General features: G+C 40.5%; 1 protein-coding gene across 3 annotated transcripts in view; it reads right to left on the minus strand.

Moving 5' to 3' along the window:
• FBN2 (fibrillin 2) overlaps positions 1–14,397 on the minus strand; it is a 247,901-nt gene that overhangs the window by 91,336 nt on the left and 142,168 nt on the right. For all 3 annotated transcript variants that reach the window (XM_075541492.1, XM_075541491.1, XM_075541490.1), the window contains 5 exons: positions 13,029–13,151; positions 10,556–10,708; positions 9,275–9,328; positions 7,664–7,789; positions 5,007–5,132 (listed from right to left, as the gene is read on the minus strand). In XM_075541492.1, the coding sequence (XP_075397607.1) occupies positions 5,007–5,132; positions 7,664–7,789; positions 9,275–9,328; positions 10,556–10,708; positions 13,029–13,151 (582 nt within the window). The remainder of the gene's footprint in view (positions 1–5,006; positions 5,133–7,663; positions 7,790–9,274; positions 9,329–10,555; positions 10,709–13,028; positions 13,152–14,397) is intronic.

The raw sequence follows: 14,397 nt of genomic DNA on the forward strand, positions 1-14,397 counted from the left end.
GCTTGCTCTAATTCCCAAATCCTGGAGACAAAGCAAGGAGAGACTGCAACGTTAACCCTTGGAAAGACGTTCCCATTCCCATCGACCAACCACGCTCTGCAGCCAAGTCACTTACCTAAGTTTATTAAATCACAGATGATTTGGGTAAAATAAAAATGAGGAAAACTCGACGGAGTCCATGGAATTTCCCTAAAGAAGCCTCTACAAATAGGAATCTGGTTTGAGTCCTAAATTAAACGATACACCCTAATCCAAGCAAGTCCCGTCGATGCCAAAGAAGTAAACCGAAGTAGAGTCTGCTTACGTTTGCAAGTGGTGACTCAAGACAATGTCACGCCCGTCAAGTTAAATAGTCTAACAAGCGAGTTAATTACAAATAAAGAGAAGCCTCAGTTATCGTCTAGACACAATAGCAAAGACCAGTTCCCAGTGACATTTCAGCCAGGTGGCTTAAAGAAGTGGCAGACAGATGTCTTTTCCTACTTGGTTCATTATCTGGCACGGGTCAAAGTGTCTCAAGAGATTTGGGCTGCACACTGGGGTTTCTGAGTCCACAGGGACTCCTTCAACACTCCCCCGCCCCTCCTTTCTATTCACACCTCCTTGACTCGAATAAAAGACACTTTACAGTTTTGAGAAAAATCACAAGAGAAAAACAAAGAGCTAGCAGTCTGAAATGCTTCCTCCTTGGTGTCTCAAGTCGAACATAAACTAAAAGCTGATCCTGAAGGAACAAGGCTCCGAGCTGATTTCCAAGGGCATGGACTTGAAAGACAAATTACAAATCCATGTGGCAAACAGGTACTTAAAAAAAAAAACCCACTTCAAAAATGAGTAAAGAAATGACTATGTACCGCTTTTAATTCGAGAAAATATGAAAGCATCTTTTCGATTGTAGTAAAAAGGTCTTCTTAAAAACGAAGAAAGGGGGGAAATGCAACAGAAGATTCTGAAACTGCGGCACAGATCTGGAGTGAAAATGTGCATCTGCTCCAGGATTGAAACTCTGTCAGCAAAATCCCAACAGAAAACAGCAACCAGATAACCCAAAAGAAAGCAGATAAGTAATCTGAGGCTAGACAATATCGTATGTAGTTCTCCTACCGATTCCACTTCGAAGAAGCCTGAGGGAGACATATGTCAATAAGCTGTAAGTATGCTTCAACATCCCTTATTTTAAATGAAGCATTTATGAACTCAGCAGCATATACAATGACAGCTACAAATATCAATTGTTTAATTTTTCTTTAAATACAATGTTTTTATGTTATAAATGTCATGGAACCAGGAATTGAAACAGCTCACTGTACATTCCTGGAAATAAACTTCAAAGCACATCTGGTTTACATTGAACTAGTTATGTCACTGGGAACGCAATCTAAACCACAGTGCTCGCTGTAAGAATTTCAACTTTCACAGACTCTCGGGGCTCAAACGAAATAAGTCAAATAGACTTTTTTGTAACTTTGGTCTGAAATAGCGGAGGAACTTTATTCTTTTTATTCTAAATGCTCTTTATTACACGTTTAAAAATAGCCCGTTAGAGACATGAATGACCAACACAGTGAGGGGATGGAGCAGAAGCCCATAGAGAAAGCCAGCCCTGGTCATGAATTGGCTAATCATTCCCTGTCCAGTCGTCAGAAATTAGCCCAGAAGGAATCAGATGGAGAGGAGAGCGCTCTAGGCAGACACCCTGACTGGGGGACGGCTGTGGTGGCAGGAAGCAGGAAACCCCACGGCAAGCGTTTCCCGGCGGGCAGGTCAACGTTTGCAAAAACACGTAATAAAACACAAATACAGCCGAACAGTGGGAAGAATGTGGCGAAATAACCCAACAATTATTTGGTTAGATTTCCCTTAATAAATCATTTTTATATCCACTAATGTCCAGGAGGCAAGTGCCAAAATATTTTTGTATCACCTCTCTTTTATTTCTATAACATGAGTTTCTTTTATATGCGTGAAAAATGCAAATATGTTTCAAAAGGCTCAGATTTATCTACAGCAATTTACCTCATGGACTAGAGATAGGCTGTAGATCGCTTTTTCAAATTCTCATTGGTACTTGATGTGGTCTTACTGTGCCTTGCTCTGTGATCGTGGTCCTTAAATATTATGACCCAAGTTACATATCAAAAGCATATAGTCTTATCATTTCTCTCTGTGCATGTAAACAGGTGAGTCCTTGGCTTCTGCAGCCTCAGCATTGTGGCTTTCAGTACCTTTCCAACCCTACTCTTTCTTGTCAACACGAACGGATAAATTACCCTTGACAATTCAGTCTCCACACCAAGCCGAGTCCAAGACCGTTTCTACTTAGTTCCACGTGCTATGCTTCTCTCACGCGACCACCACAGGACACTGTTGTGGTGGCAGGGAAATCGGTCCTAAACGATCATTAGCTTCAGAGGTAAATCATGACGAAAATTCAGTGGTTTTTGCTTTCATGCTTTTCAGGGCTTTAAAAGAAGCATATGCTCACGAAAACTTCTAAGTCACAGTGGGGAGAAAGCACAGGAAGGAAACCAAGGAAAGCCAAGCGAGTTTTGAAAACCCCCTCGCCGCCAACCCAATGAAGAGGTGGCATGAAAACCTTTCACAAAGGAGATGAAGTTTTAAGACAATAGGTGTTAGAGGTTGGGGTGTAGGTAGATGATGCAATACAGAAATTTCTTTTTTTTTCACCGAAATACATTTAAGAAGGAAAAGATGGGTTATAGAGTGCCCCCCTTCCCCCCACCCCCCACCGGGAGAAGGATGTGCTAGACTGCTGCCAACTTGGAAGTCCTGCTGGGCAGTTCTATTCAGTTCTACTGGGTCTCCAGGAGTTGGAATTAGCTCAACAGTGGGTTTGGGTTTTGGAGCTGGGTCATATATATATAAAGACCTCTTCTATCTTACAGTGGGAAAAAAAAAAGCAAAACAAAAACCAGTTACCATGGAGTATTCCAAGTCATGGTGATCGCATTTGTGTCAGAGTAGAACTGGATATTCAGTGGCTGATTCTGGAAGTTTACTGCCAGTTCTTTTCTTCCGATGTACCTCTACTCTTTCCCTTAGCAGTGAAACGCATCAATGGTTGGCACGACTCAGGGACTCCTACCTTACAGATAGATATTCCCAACTCCGAAGTGTGCCTCCTAATCGTTTCCGGAGACGATGCTCCAAGTACGTACCTGAGGATGCACGGAGCTGGCTTCCCTTTGCGCGCTGGCAAAAGTGGGAGGCAGGGAGCAAAGGGAGGCTCAATTCTAAATTTAGAAAACGTGGATTTAATGCCTAGGATTCCTTTCTTTCTTCTGGCTAAGTACTATTTGCCAGGGGTCCCTCCAATTCAATTCAAACTTAAAATTGCGCTTTGTAATTGCATTTCCTTGACTTCAGCTGAGTCATTTGTGTTTTGGCATCATGCTCAACAGTCCTACCATGTGCCTACTCACGAGAATGCTTTGATGTTAAACAACCAGCTGAACAGAGAAGGTTAATGTCTTTTTGCATAATATGCTAACATATAACATTACACTGCTGCAGCTTTCTCGGCTTCAGATTTTCTGAGCTACTTGAACAGATAAGGCAAGGTTATTCACCATAATGGAAGGTGAAATCGTAAAATGAAAAGCTACTCTCTGGTAGATTTTGGACCCGAGAGGACCATGGCACGCTTTCATAGGCACACACCACCGTGGGGCTTATGACGGAAGAAGCATGTCTGCTGGCAAGATAAGAAGTTATTCTGAAGCACACGGTCCTCCCATTAACATACAAAACGGTAGCTGAAAGCATTTGGGACTTAGCTGGTTATCTCACTGAAAGGGTCTTCCCTAGCATGTAACTAATTCCAGTAACTTTCACTGTAGAAAATGTCATTAAAAGAGAAAGTATGTATTTTAAAATACTGATTTATAATTTATAAATCCAAATGATGAATTTTAACTGATTGCATGAAGAGGAAACTTTTCTTAGGTTATACATGGTATTTATAATCTCCACTCAGTGCCTCTTCATGGCATGTCTGATCAATTTTAGAGTGAAACAGTTAGTAGAAGTCCTCAATTTATTTTTCATTAGCTGTTGTGGAGTGAAAATCTAAATAACAGTTGTATTAACTAGAGTTTCTTTAAGCATATAGATATGAGCTTATCAGAGCGAGCACTGTATTCAAGAAAGATCTTAAAATGTCCTTTTTTGGCGATGGGTGCGAATTTGCCATCCCCGGCAGAGTAAATCATGTGCTGGTCTCATTCAAAATGGCTAATCGCAGTCCATTTCCGCTCGCTAATGCCTGGCCCATTGATATGCATTCATTCCAGTTCATTTCTGACGCCTTCCTCTTTTCCTGGATTCATAATTTAAACACTCCCTGTTAAACTTAGCAATGGATATTTGCAGTTGTTGTCATTGTTTTTCCTTTCTTATTTGGAGTCTGACCCCATCATCCAATGAACATTTCCAAAGTTTTACTCCATCCCCACAATTACGGTTGGCTCTGCTTTGAGGTGGCGGCTCTTATTCAACCTGAGTGGTTACTATACCTGATAGCGTCTCATTGCTACTCATATAGTGGCTAATCTCTCAGAAACGGACAACTTATTCCAGCTCTTGGCATGATAGCTGACAATTTCCCATTGCTATTTGGATGCTCCCACCATAAGTGGACAACGTATTCCTTTTTCGTATTCTTTTCCCAGTCTGGAAGTTTTGCTAAATTTGGGGTCTACAAGTCTGGTTTTAAGACCTGGTAAGTCAGGGTCACCTGCTGGCATTTTAATGACAGCTGACCTAGGTTCCAAGATCACAGCATGCATGGCAGTAAAGGAAAACAAACTGACAGGCAAGTGGTGATCAATTAAGTTAGGTTTATGCAATTTCTAAAACCAGCAGACCACCTGAAAGAAATCATTTAAAAAAAAGAAATATTCACACAACACTCTTCTTCGTAAATGGCATCATCAATGCCTAGCTAGGTACCGTCTATTTACAAACGCCAAGAAGACTGTTCTTACCTTCACATGTCTCCGTCTCGGTCCGGAACAAATAACCAGGTGGGCATGTACAACTGTAACTTCCAGGTGTGTTTCGACACAGTCCATTATCACAAAGTAATCTGTTTACCAGGCATTCATCAATATCTGAAAGCAATCATCAGATAGGAGAGACATATGTGTATCACACAGACCATATAATATCTTGCTACATTATGTATTATTATACAAAAACACTGATCTGGGGGGGGTAGTGGGTTACGTGTTGAGCTGATGGTGAGATTGACAATGCAAAATAATTAGCTTCTCCATAGGGGAAATGATGAGACAGTCTGCTCCCATCAAGATTTAAAGTCTTAGACACGCAAAGGAGCAGTTTGACTCTGCTCTACCAGGCGTCCGTGAGTTGGGTTGTAGGTATAGGTTCACTATGAGTTGAAGTCTTGACCGCATCTGAACAGTGACGACCGTGTCCACCTCTGTTTTATTGTGCTGTTTGCATCTTCCTTCCCTGGGTTCTGTAACATCTTAGAGATTCGTTTTTCTATACCCACAGCGCAGAAAAATAACACTGGACTTTATTCACACAGGCCCATCTTAACAGCCGAGCAGTTAACCACTGCATCACCAGCACGCCTCCCAGCGCAGGTTGCTCACCTTTGTCTTCCTCCATTTGCCTAATGCCCCGCAGTGGGGTTAGAGATACTGTACGGCACTGATGAAATCAGGCAAACTCATTTGCCTATATACTTGCTTATGCATAATAACATTAACAGGACGTAAAATCAGATATTTTCCTTCTTTACTATTTCTCTAATTAAAATTCTAATAAGGAATTCATGGATCACCAGCCAAATCAAAGTATTCACTTACTTTTCCCCAATACTTTTTCCCTCTTAATTACAGTTGTTAACAAAAAATGAGTGCTGTCATTGTGCATATTCTGCTTAGAGACTATCACTGACATGATGTGTTTAGAAAACACTTCTATTTTTTTCTTTCTGTGCAAAGTCCGAGTCTTGCAGACATAATTAATTATAGAAAGGAATCAAAGTTGTAGTGTGGGGTGAAGAATTTCCTCTATTTAAACTTATATGATCAGCCTTGAGAATATCAATTGTCCATCAAACAAAAGACAGGCATGGTAAAAGCCTGAAAGACTGAGATCATAAACACCTTTCCTATCATTTCATCACCAGGGATGGTAATATTTTTATATTTTACCTGATATTTCCTTTAGCTGTGATTATTTCGCTCCAATTCTAAGTCTCAGTTTGAAAGCATTAGTATGTGTGTGAGAGCATTCTCCCGCCAACCCCCATGAGTGCTCTTGCTTGTTGATGCTCTCTCCTGACTCACGGGAGCCTCATATGCACAGAGCAGAATTGCTGGACGTGGAGCTATGAGCTTTTGGAAGCAGATTGCCAGACCTATTTTATGTGGCACCTGCTGGTGAGTTCTTCTGAGAGTCTTCAGACGAGTGAGTAGTCCAACACGTAACCAGTGCACCACCTAAGGACTCCTCTCCCCATTCTTGTATGCTCTTGCAGCAAATGGTTGTTTAACAATTTATTTAACTGCATCTACACCTCTGCAGCTTGGCTTATTTTATTTTTAAATAGAATTTTATTAAATGCTATGTGAGTACCTACTCAAATTAGTTAAATCCTTCCATGAATCGGATTGAGTGCGCAAATGCTCCATCTCTCTTTCTAGGAGGGAGCTCAAGTTCTAAACTGTATTTGCAATCTATACTCAATGGAGGTTACTTAACCTGTTCCCCCTGCCATTGAGTCAATTCAATTCCAACTCATGGGCACCCTGTAAAGGGTTTCTGAGGCTGTATGTCTTTGGGGCAGCAGGGAGCCCTATGATTTTCCAGAGGATCAGCTGGTGAGGTTGGGCTGCTTACGCTAGCTTCTGACAAATAAAAGCTGTCCTGCACATTTTTAGAAAAGTTGAAGAATGCGTGGCTGGTGAGCTTGTTGCCCTGAAGACATAAAAATCAATTATATTGTAACTGTATAGCATTTAATATAGCATTATACGAGGAGGCTGGATAATGCTATGTGGTTTATGTTAGCCTGCTTTCCGAAAGGTTGGTAGTTAAAACCCACTCAGCAGCACTTCCAAAAAGAAGCTGGTCCTGGTACTCTGTTTGTGTACAGATGCTTGTTAGGAACCCTTGAGCTGCTTTTGGCCGCCAGTGATCCTACGTATGGCAGACAGAGATGTCGCTCAGTTTTATGCTAACCACACAATCACAGCCAAGAAGACGCCACGAAGCAGTTCTCTTTTGTAATACACAGGGTCACCGTGAGTCAGGGTCACTTGGGCTACACCTAACAACGCAGCTTCATCCAGCCGTCTGCGGATCTTCAAGTTGGCTTCAAAAGGTTCAGTTATAAAAAACAGGGATTGATCAACATATTGAAAAGAAATATCCAAGAGGGTGTCAAAAAGTCTGTGGCAAAATGGAAGCAAATGATGAATTGCACAAATAGAAGATAGTTCTTGTGCAATGAAGCTGTGTTTCCTGTGTCTGTGGATTAATAAGAACATCGGGAACTTTAGGATGCTCGGTCATTTCATTGCACTTTGACTAATCCCATCTATAACACTGGACGGAACTGCTCAGAGCGAGTCTTCAGTGAGTGCTGAAGGAACAGCACACTTACCGATGCAGCTTCTCCCAGAGGCATCCGGCTCATAGCCGCTGTTGCAATTACAACGGTAACTGCCACGGAGGTTTTCACAGATCCCGTTGGCGCATATGTCGGGGTCCAACGCGCACTCATTGATATCTGCGTTAAACGTGGAAAGTTCAGTGCCCGCAGCGCATTGTACAGTCTGTTCATAAATTCAGGGCTAATACCGACACCTCAGCATACGGAGTTGTTACCTAAGTCCACCAGCCCGCAACATGCCTGCCTCTCAGGGAGGAAACGAAAACAGGAGCAAGAGAATACAACGGAGAGCTACAGACCACTCCTTTCCTAAGTGAACGAAGTCTGGAGGGAACAGGTGGAAATTCAAACCAATGAACCATTAGGTGTACCTGTGTTCACGATAAAATTAATGACGAACAGGTAGGCTGTTGCCCCCAAACCCAAAGGAAAGCTCGGCTTCATAGCTGTCGTGACGACCCGATTTGAAGACGGAGATGGATTGGGGTGGCGTTAGATGTATTAGTGTGTTTTATGGTCTCTGAAGACAATTGTAATAGGTGACTAAGTGACATGGTATTTCTGGAATGTGCCTCGCTGTTGGTGACCTGGTATGAAAGCAGAGGATGGGTCACACATGGCTGCCTCCGAATAGGGTGTTCTCAGGGGGAACCTGGAACTACGCTTGTCTGTGAGGCCAATTGTTGCCGACACGCAGCTGGCTCTCTTGGAAAGGCCAGACGGAGAGGGAATATAAACAGTCCGTTTGGGCCGTAATGCTCACATTTCTGGTGATACTGTTTCCAGGAATTTGGAAGACCTTCTTAACGACTTCAGAAATGCTAATCTGTTTCAGTTCCTTTTGAGAAAGCTACCTTTGAAAAAGAGAGTTGACTGCTTTACTCTGGCTCCCAATAGTGCAAACATTCAGCATTATAGGCAAGTGTTCTACTAACTTTTCTAACCTCTCTTCAAACATGAACGTAAGAGGAGACATATAGGTACAAGGAAGACTGAGCAGTACCTTAAAATGTTATTAAAATACATAAATAAAACTGTACATTGAATTAAAAGATAAATAAAAAATTATGACCTATACATAAAACACACCGTGCATGTGCATATTGATTACATATTTAAATTTTAACCATGTAAACTAATTTTAAAATCAGAATATTTTAATGACTTACTTCCTTAGTTATAAACATTTTAAGATTCTTAGGCAAATATAGCCTTGATTTATCGTTAGTGTAGTGGTTTTTGAACTTGTACTGCATTCATTACCTCTTAAAGGTTTTTTAAAAGAGCATAAATGCACTCTTATGCATTTTTTTACTTAAAAAGATTTATTCTTTTATTTTTTTAATGCAAGCACCAATTTTGCCTCTTCTTATCTATAAAATCATGGATATTCTGTGTTGACATTTTTGACAGTTTGTGTTTAAGTGTTTACCCAAGATGAAAAATGTGCCTCTGTAAACCCCTTAAGAGAATGTAGAATGTAACTAGTGCTTTAAGAGATCATTTATCTTATTTTATACGATCCTTAGGTTAGTAACATTAGTGGGTAACAAGTCTAACAGTCACATAGCTGCCACGATGTCTAGAATCAAGCGCAGTCACCTCTTCCATCCACAGTGATGCCTGGCCCACTGCTACAGAGGCCATGGAATTCAGCTGTATCACAAAAGGAAACAATGCAGCGATTAAAAACTACACACTGTAACCGGTCCATAGCTCCAAAACTACCCAGACGAAGAATTATGTGTATACATTTTTAAGGAAAAATTACCACTTTGAAGTACATAATTATGATAAGAATTCAAAAATCACATATAAGAATTAAAATTATATAAACTACATAGGGTAAATATGAGTCAGCACTGATTCAACAGCTTTTAAAAACAAAAATAACTTGTGATCATCTTGAATAGCACTAATATGAACAGATATACTTTATGTACTTAGGGCAAGATTTTCTTCAGTATTATACTTCATAAAATGTTATGTTCAGCAATTCTTCTAGATGTTAAGCATTCGTTTGATCGAATTTTGAGCACTTCACCCCATTTAGGATGTTTAACAGAATTAAAAGCCAATTGCTTTGTCTAGAATGCTTGTCTCTCGTATCTTCCACCTGCAGAGTTCTTAATGTTTTCAGGACAAAGCGGCCATCCCCCACTGTGAAGTCTTCCTCGGTGTTCCAAGGCAACTAATTGCTCCCTCCTCTATCCTATTGCAGTTCTTTGTTTAAACGTCCTTCAAGGCACTAATTATACTAACTTGTAATTCATATATCTGCCTGCACCCTTAACTAACCTCAATTTGAATTCCTTCTACCCTTACAAATAATCAACAAAATGTAGTAATATATGAATAAGTAAAATTCATTATTGACCTAGAAATGTAGAATTAATAATGAAGTATTAGCTGAAGCCATGATATACCGAGCTTTTAAAATAACCTTCAGATGCTTTAAGTATTTATAAAGTGATACTTTTTCTGCTAATTATCTTTATTATGGCATCATCAGTCAGGGAAATCAAAGCTAATGAATTCACATAAAATTTGTTTAAATGATCATAAATCAGCACATAGTTTTTTATTGCTATGTGTTCGCTCTGATTATAATTGCTTATTGCGGGGGGGCATCAAAAAGTTCACGAAAAAATTCCATTATCACCCAGTTCCATTTTCTGTGACCTTGTTTAGGAGCCTCCACATAGAAACACATGCCAAATCTTCTAATATGCTTCACCTACCTATGCAGAATCAGATTTCTTTCCTTTAATTATAGATAATGATGAAATATTTCAGAGCTGATGTAGTCTTTGGCCAAAGCCATAACGTTGAATTTCTAGATTTTTAAAAAAAATCAAGTGGGAAAAGAGCAAATGTGAATACCTGAGTTCTTAGCAGGGCATGGCTGACACGGCTCTCCAAACCCATAGTCAGGGTTGGCACAGCAGCATTCAGACTTGGTCACCGCACCAGGGAAGGGGCGGACGCACAAGCCCTTCTTGATTCCACCATAGCAGGTACTGCGCATATGCGTATCTGGAGACAGAGAACACGGACTTGAGCTAGTGAAGGAGACAAAGGTACTTCCCAACGGTGGTTTCTTTTAATCTTAAATGATGCACTTGAAGGGAAGTTCCTAGAAGGAATCACACACACACACACACACACACACACACACACACACACACACACACACACACACACACACACCCTTTGCACGGACTGTTAAGAAATCAACAAATGTGTGTTGAGTGAAGGAATGAATGATTGCAGACCAAGAACCCCCTTTTCTCCCCTCAAGTTTCACCTGTGGCACACGTATCCTCACAAGCCTTTTACTGAACCAAATGCATCCCACTTCTAAGCAACATTCTGCACTGAAATCACCTTTCTGGCTGGTGACTGTGAACGGGAGAAGGCAGCACATCCTTCTTTGGGACATGGAGGCACTTCTCTGTGACATCTCCCAGACCTTGTATTTTTTTTAGAAATAATTTTATTGGGGGCTCGTACAATTCTAATCACAATCCACACATACATCCATTGTGTCAAGCACATATGTACATTTGTTGCCATCATCATTCTCAAAACATTTGCCTTCTACTTGAGCCCTTAATATCAGTTCCTCATTTACCCCCATCCCTCTCCACTTCAAGAACCCTTCATAATTCATAAAGTATTATTTTGTCACATGTTACACTGTCCGACATCTCCCCTGGCCCTCTTCTCTGCTGTCCATCCCCCAGGGAGGAGGCTATACGTAGATTTTGTAATACGTTCCTCCTTTCCACCCCACACTCCCTCCACCCTCCAGGCTTCGTCATTCTCACACTGGTCCCAAAGGAGTCGTCTGTCCTGGATTCCCTGTGTTTCCAGTTGTTTTCTGTACCTATATACATCCTCTGGTCTAGCCAGATTTGTAAGGTAGAATTGGGATCATGATAGTGGGGGTAGGGGGAAGCATTGAAGGGTTAGAGGAAAGTTATATGTTTCATCGTTGCTACCCTGCACCCCGACTGGCTCATCTCCTCCTCACGACCCTTCAGTAAGGGGTCAAGACCTTGTTCTAAATGCCTCTTGGTTTGTGTTCTTCTTTGTCATATGAAAACCGCACTGAAGGTATGGGAATAACGATAAATAACTTTACATATAACAAATGGTGTTTTTAATTTTTGAAGTTTACTGAAGCAAATTCTTTAAAAATGGAAATGGGCTTTCAAACAATCTCTGATGACATGTATTTACAGACATCTAAATAAGAGAATATTTTGCATGTGTTTGAGCACTGAATTCCTAACAACCATTCATATGTTCACTGCCAAAAAAATTCCCTCCCAAACTGGCTTTGCACTCACTGGTCATTTCAGCTAAATCATTTAAGTCAAGGGAAAAAAATCAACTCAGTGTCTTAAAACCACTGAATAGTTAAACTTCCTATGCAGGAAGGAACTACATTCTTCCAGTTGCTGTATTTGAAATATCCCTGAACAACGTGCTGACAACTTTGCAGACTGAAATAAATCCTACATTGGAGAGAGTGGATGGACTGGAGCGCATAGATTATTTCCATCTGCTTTTTCCTCTCTCCCAACCCCTTCAAGGTCCAAATGTTTTGATTCACATAAATAAGAGTAAAGAATGATCAACCATGTCTCAGAAAGAATTTCATTTTTTGAACTAGACTTTTAAACCAATGATCATGTTTGTCTTTCACGCTGTGAAACGGAAAAGTCGAGGTGGTGCAATGGCTTTTCCAAAAATGCTCCAGAGGGGGAAACCATCGAGCGGTCTTTTCGTAGCTCACCCTGTGATTGCTATAATTCGTGCATGCTGGCTGAGGTTCGAAACACCAGCGACACATCTGTGCCGCCTTCCTTAGCAAAGCGGATGCCCGGCTGATTTTCTGATTGACTTTGCATGGAATCCACCTGACCAGCTAGCCAAGAGGAATTCCGAATGGCTGAGAAGAAAATGCATACCCTCCCACACTCCTCCTTTTTTTCCTATACTTGTTTGCAGGGTGGATCACTTTTTAAAAGTAGCCCCAGTTCTTGATGTAAATCCAATGGCAGTGCAGTAAGCCATTGACAGTTTAAACTTTATTGGGGGAAATACATGAGTACACTTAAATGTAACTGTAATCCTCCTCCCCTGTGTTAACAGTTTCAAAATCTAAGTCCCTTGGGTTCAGAGACTCAGTTATTTGCTCTTATCAAGGATGCTTGTTTCAAGTAAAAAATTTCTTCAGGATGTTTTACTTGCATCTCTTCGGAGGTTTCTGCAGTTGTCTGGGCTCTCTGCCCACATCTCAAAGCACACGGGGGCACTGGGGCCATTAATAGAATGGTTCACTTACCAACACAAACCCTGCCATCCACACCCACGGCCAGGCCAGGGGGACAGTCACATCGGAAGGACCCTTCATTGTTGATGCAGTGCCCATTCATGCAGATGCCTGGGGTCTGGCATTCGTCAACATCTGCCCAGAGTGGGAGAAAACCCAGGGCCATTACTGGGTGCGTTTAAAATGAGATGCCCTTCACATCTGTCATTTAATTCATTTTACTTTCTGTTGCTTCTGTGGCTGAGGACGCACACAGCAGAACACTCACAGATTTTAAGTTTCTACATGTACGGTGACACCGACTCCATTCTTCAAGCCGTACAAACATTTTTACCTTTCCTTTGAGTTTCCTTCCCCGTTAGCATAAACTCACTGCCCTCGGAGTTTCCCAACTCATTTCAAGTTGCTGTTGTCTATCTGATGCAGATGTAGAGATAGATCTTAAAAAAGCATAAGGCTCAAGGCAGACATTCCCCACCAGTTCAGTTAAACTATATTTTGGTTTTCTAAAAAACTTCAAGGGCTATCATTGGTTAAAGTTAAAGAGTATTTCAGGGCAATAGCTTCTGGGATTCATTCAGCCCCTATGACTCCGCAAAGTCGGGAGCCCAAGAGACGTCAAACTTCTCTTACAGTGAGTGTACAAATGTCCCTCCTTTTGATCAATATTATCATATAGAATTTTCAATCAAAATACTCTATTATTAAACTTGAACTTTGTCCACAGTTTACTGTTACCATTACCCGAAATTATCATCTTCTTGTTTTTTACTTTCTAACTTCTGGAAGGATGCATAGATGTAATGAAAAACTCTTCAAATACTGTATCTACTCGAGTATAAGCTGACCCGAATAAAGGATAAGACTCTTACTTTTACCACAAAACTGCATTAAAAATGTGCTGCAAAACTCGGCTTATCGATGGGTATATATGGTACATTTTTTGAAAGATTAACAGAGTGGTGGCCATTAAGAAAAAAAAAGGACTCACTAATTCCTTTCTCATTATTTATTAATTTTAACCCTGTTTATTATAAGATGTTTTTATTCAAATTAGTTAAGTAAAATACATTCTTAAAACATTAACTCAAACTTTTAAAATTACTTTTTATTTTCATACTCAAATAACTTTAAAGTAGATACTTTTTGAATATCTACTTGACCAGCTCATAATTTTAAAAATTGTAGGTTACCGCTTCTAATATGTATCCCATTTTTATTTATCAAATGTAACTTCACATGAGATGGCTTTTTCAAATGACGCAGCAGGCTTTATAAAAGACAGAGCTGATAAATATGGATCTATCCAAATGTTAAGATTACCTAAGAAAGTGAATAAACATTAATGCCCAGAAAGCAGAAACTGGTTATAGCTAGGTAA

This window comes from Tenrec ecaudatus, chromosome 2 (assembly GCF_050624435.1).
Source record: "Tenrec ecaudatus isolate mTenEca1 chromosome 2, mTenEca1.hap1, whole genome shotgun sequence".
Classification (NCBI taxonomy): Eukaryota; Metazoa; Chordata; class Mammalia; order Afrosoricida; family Tenrecidae; genus Tenrec; species Tenrec ecaudatus.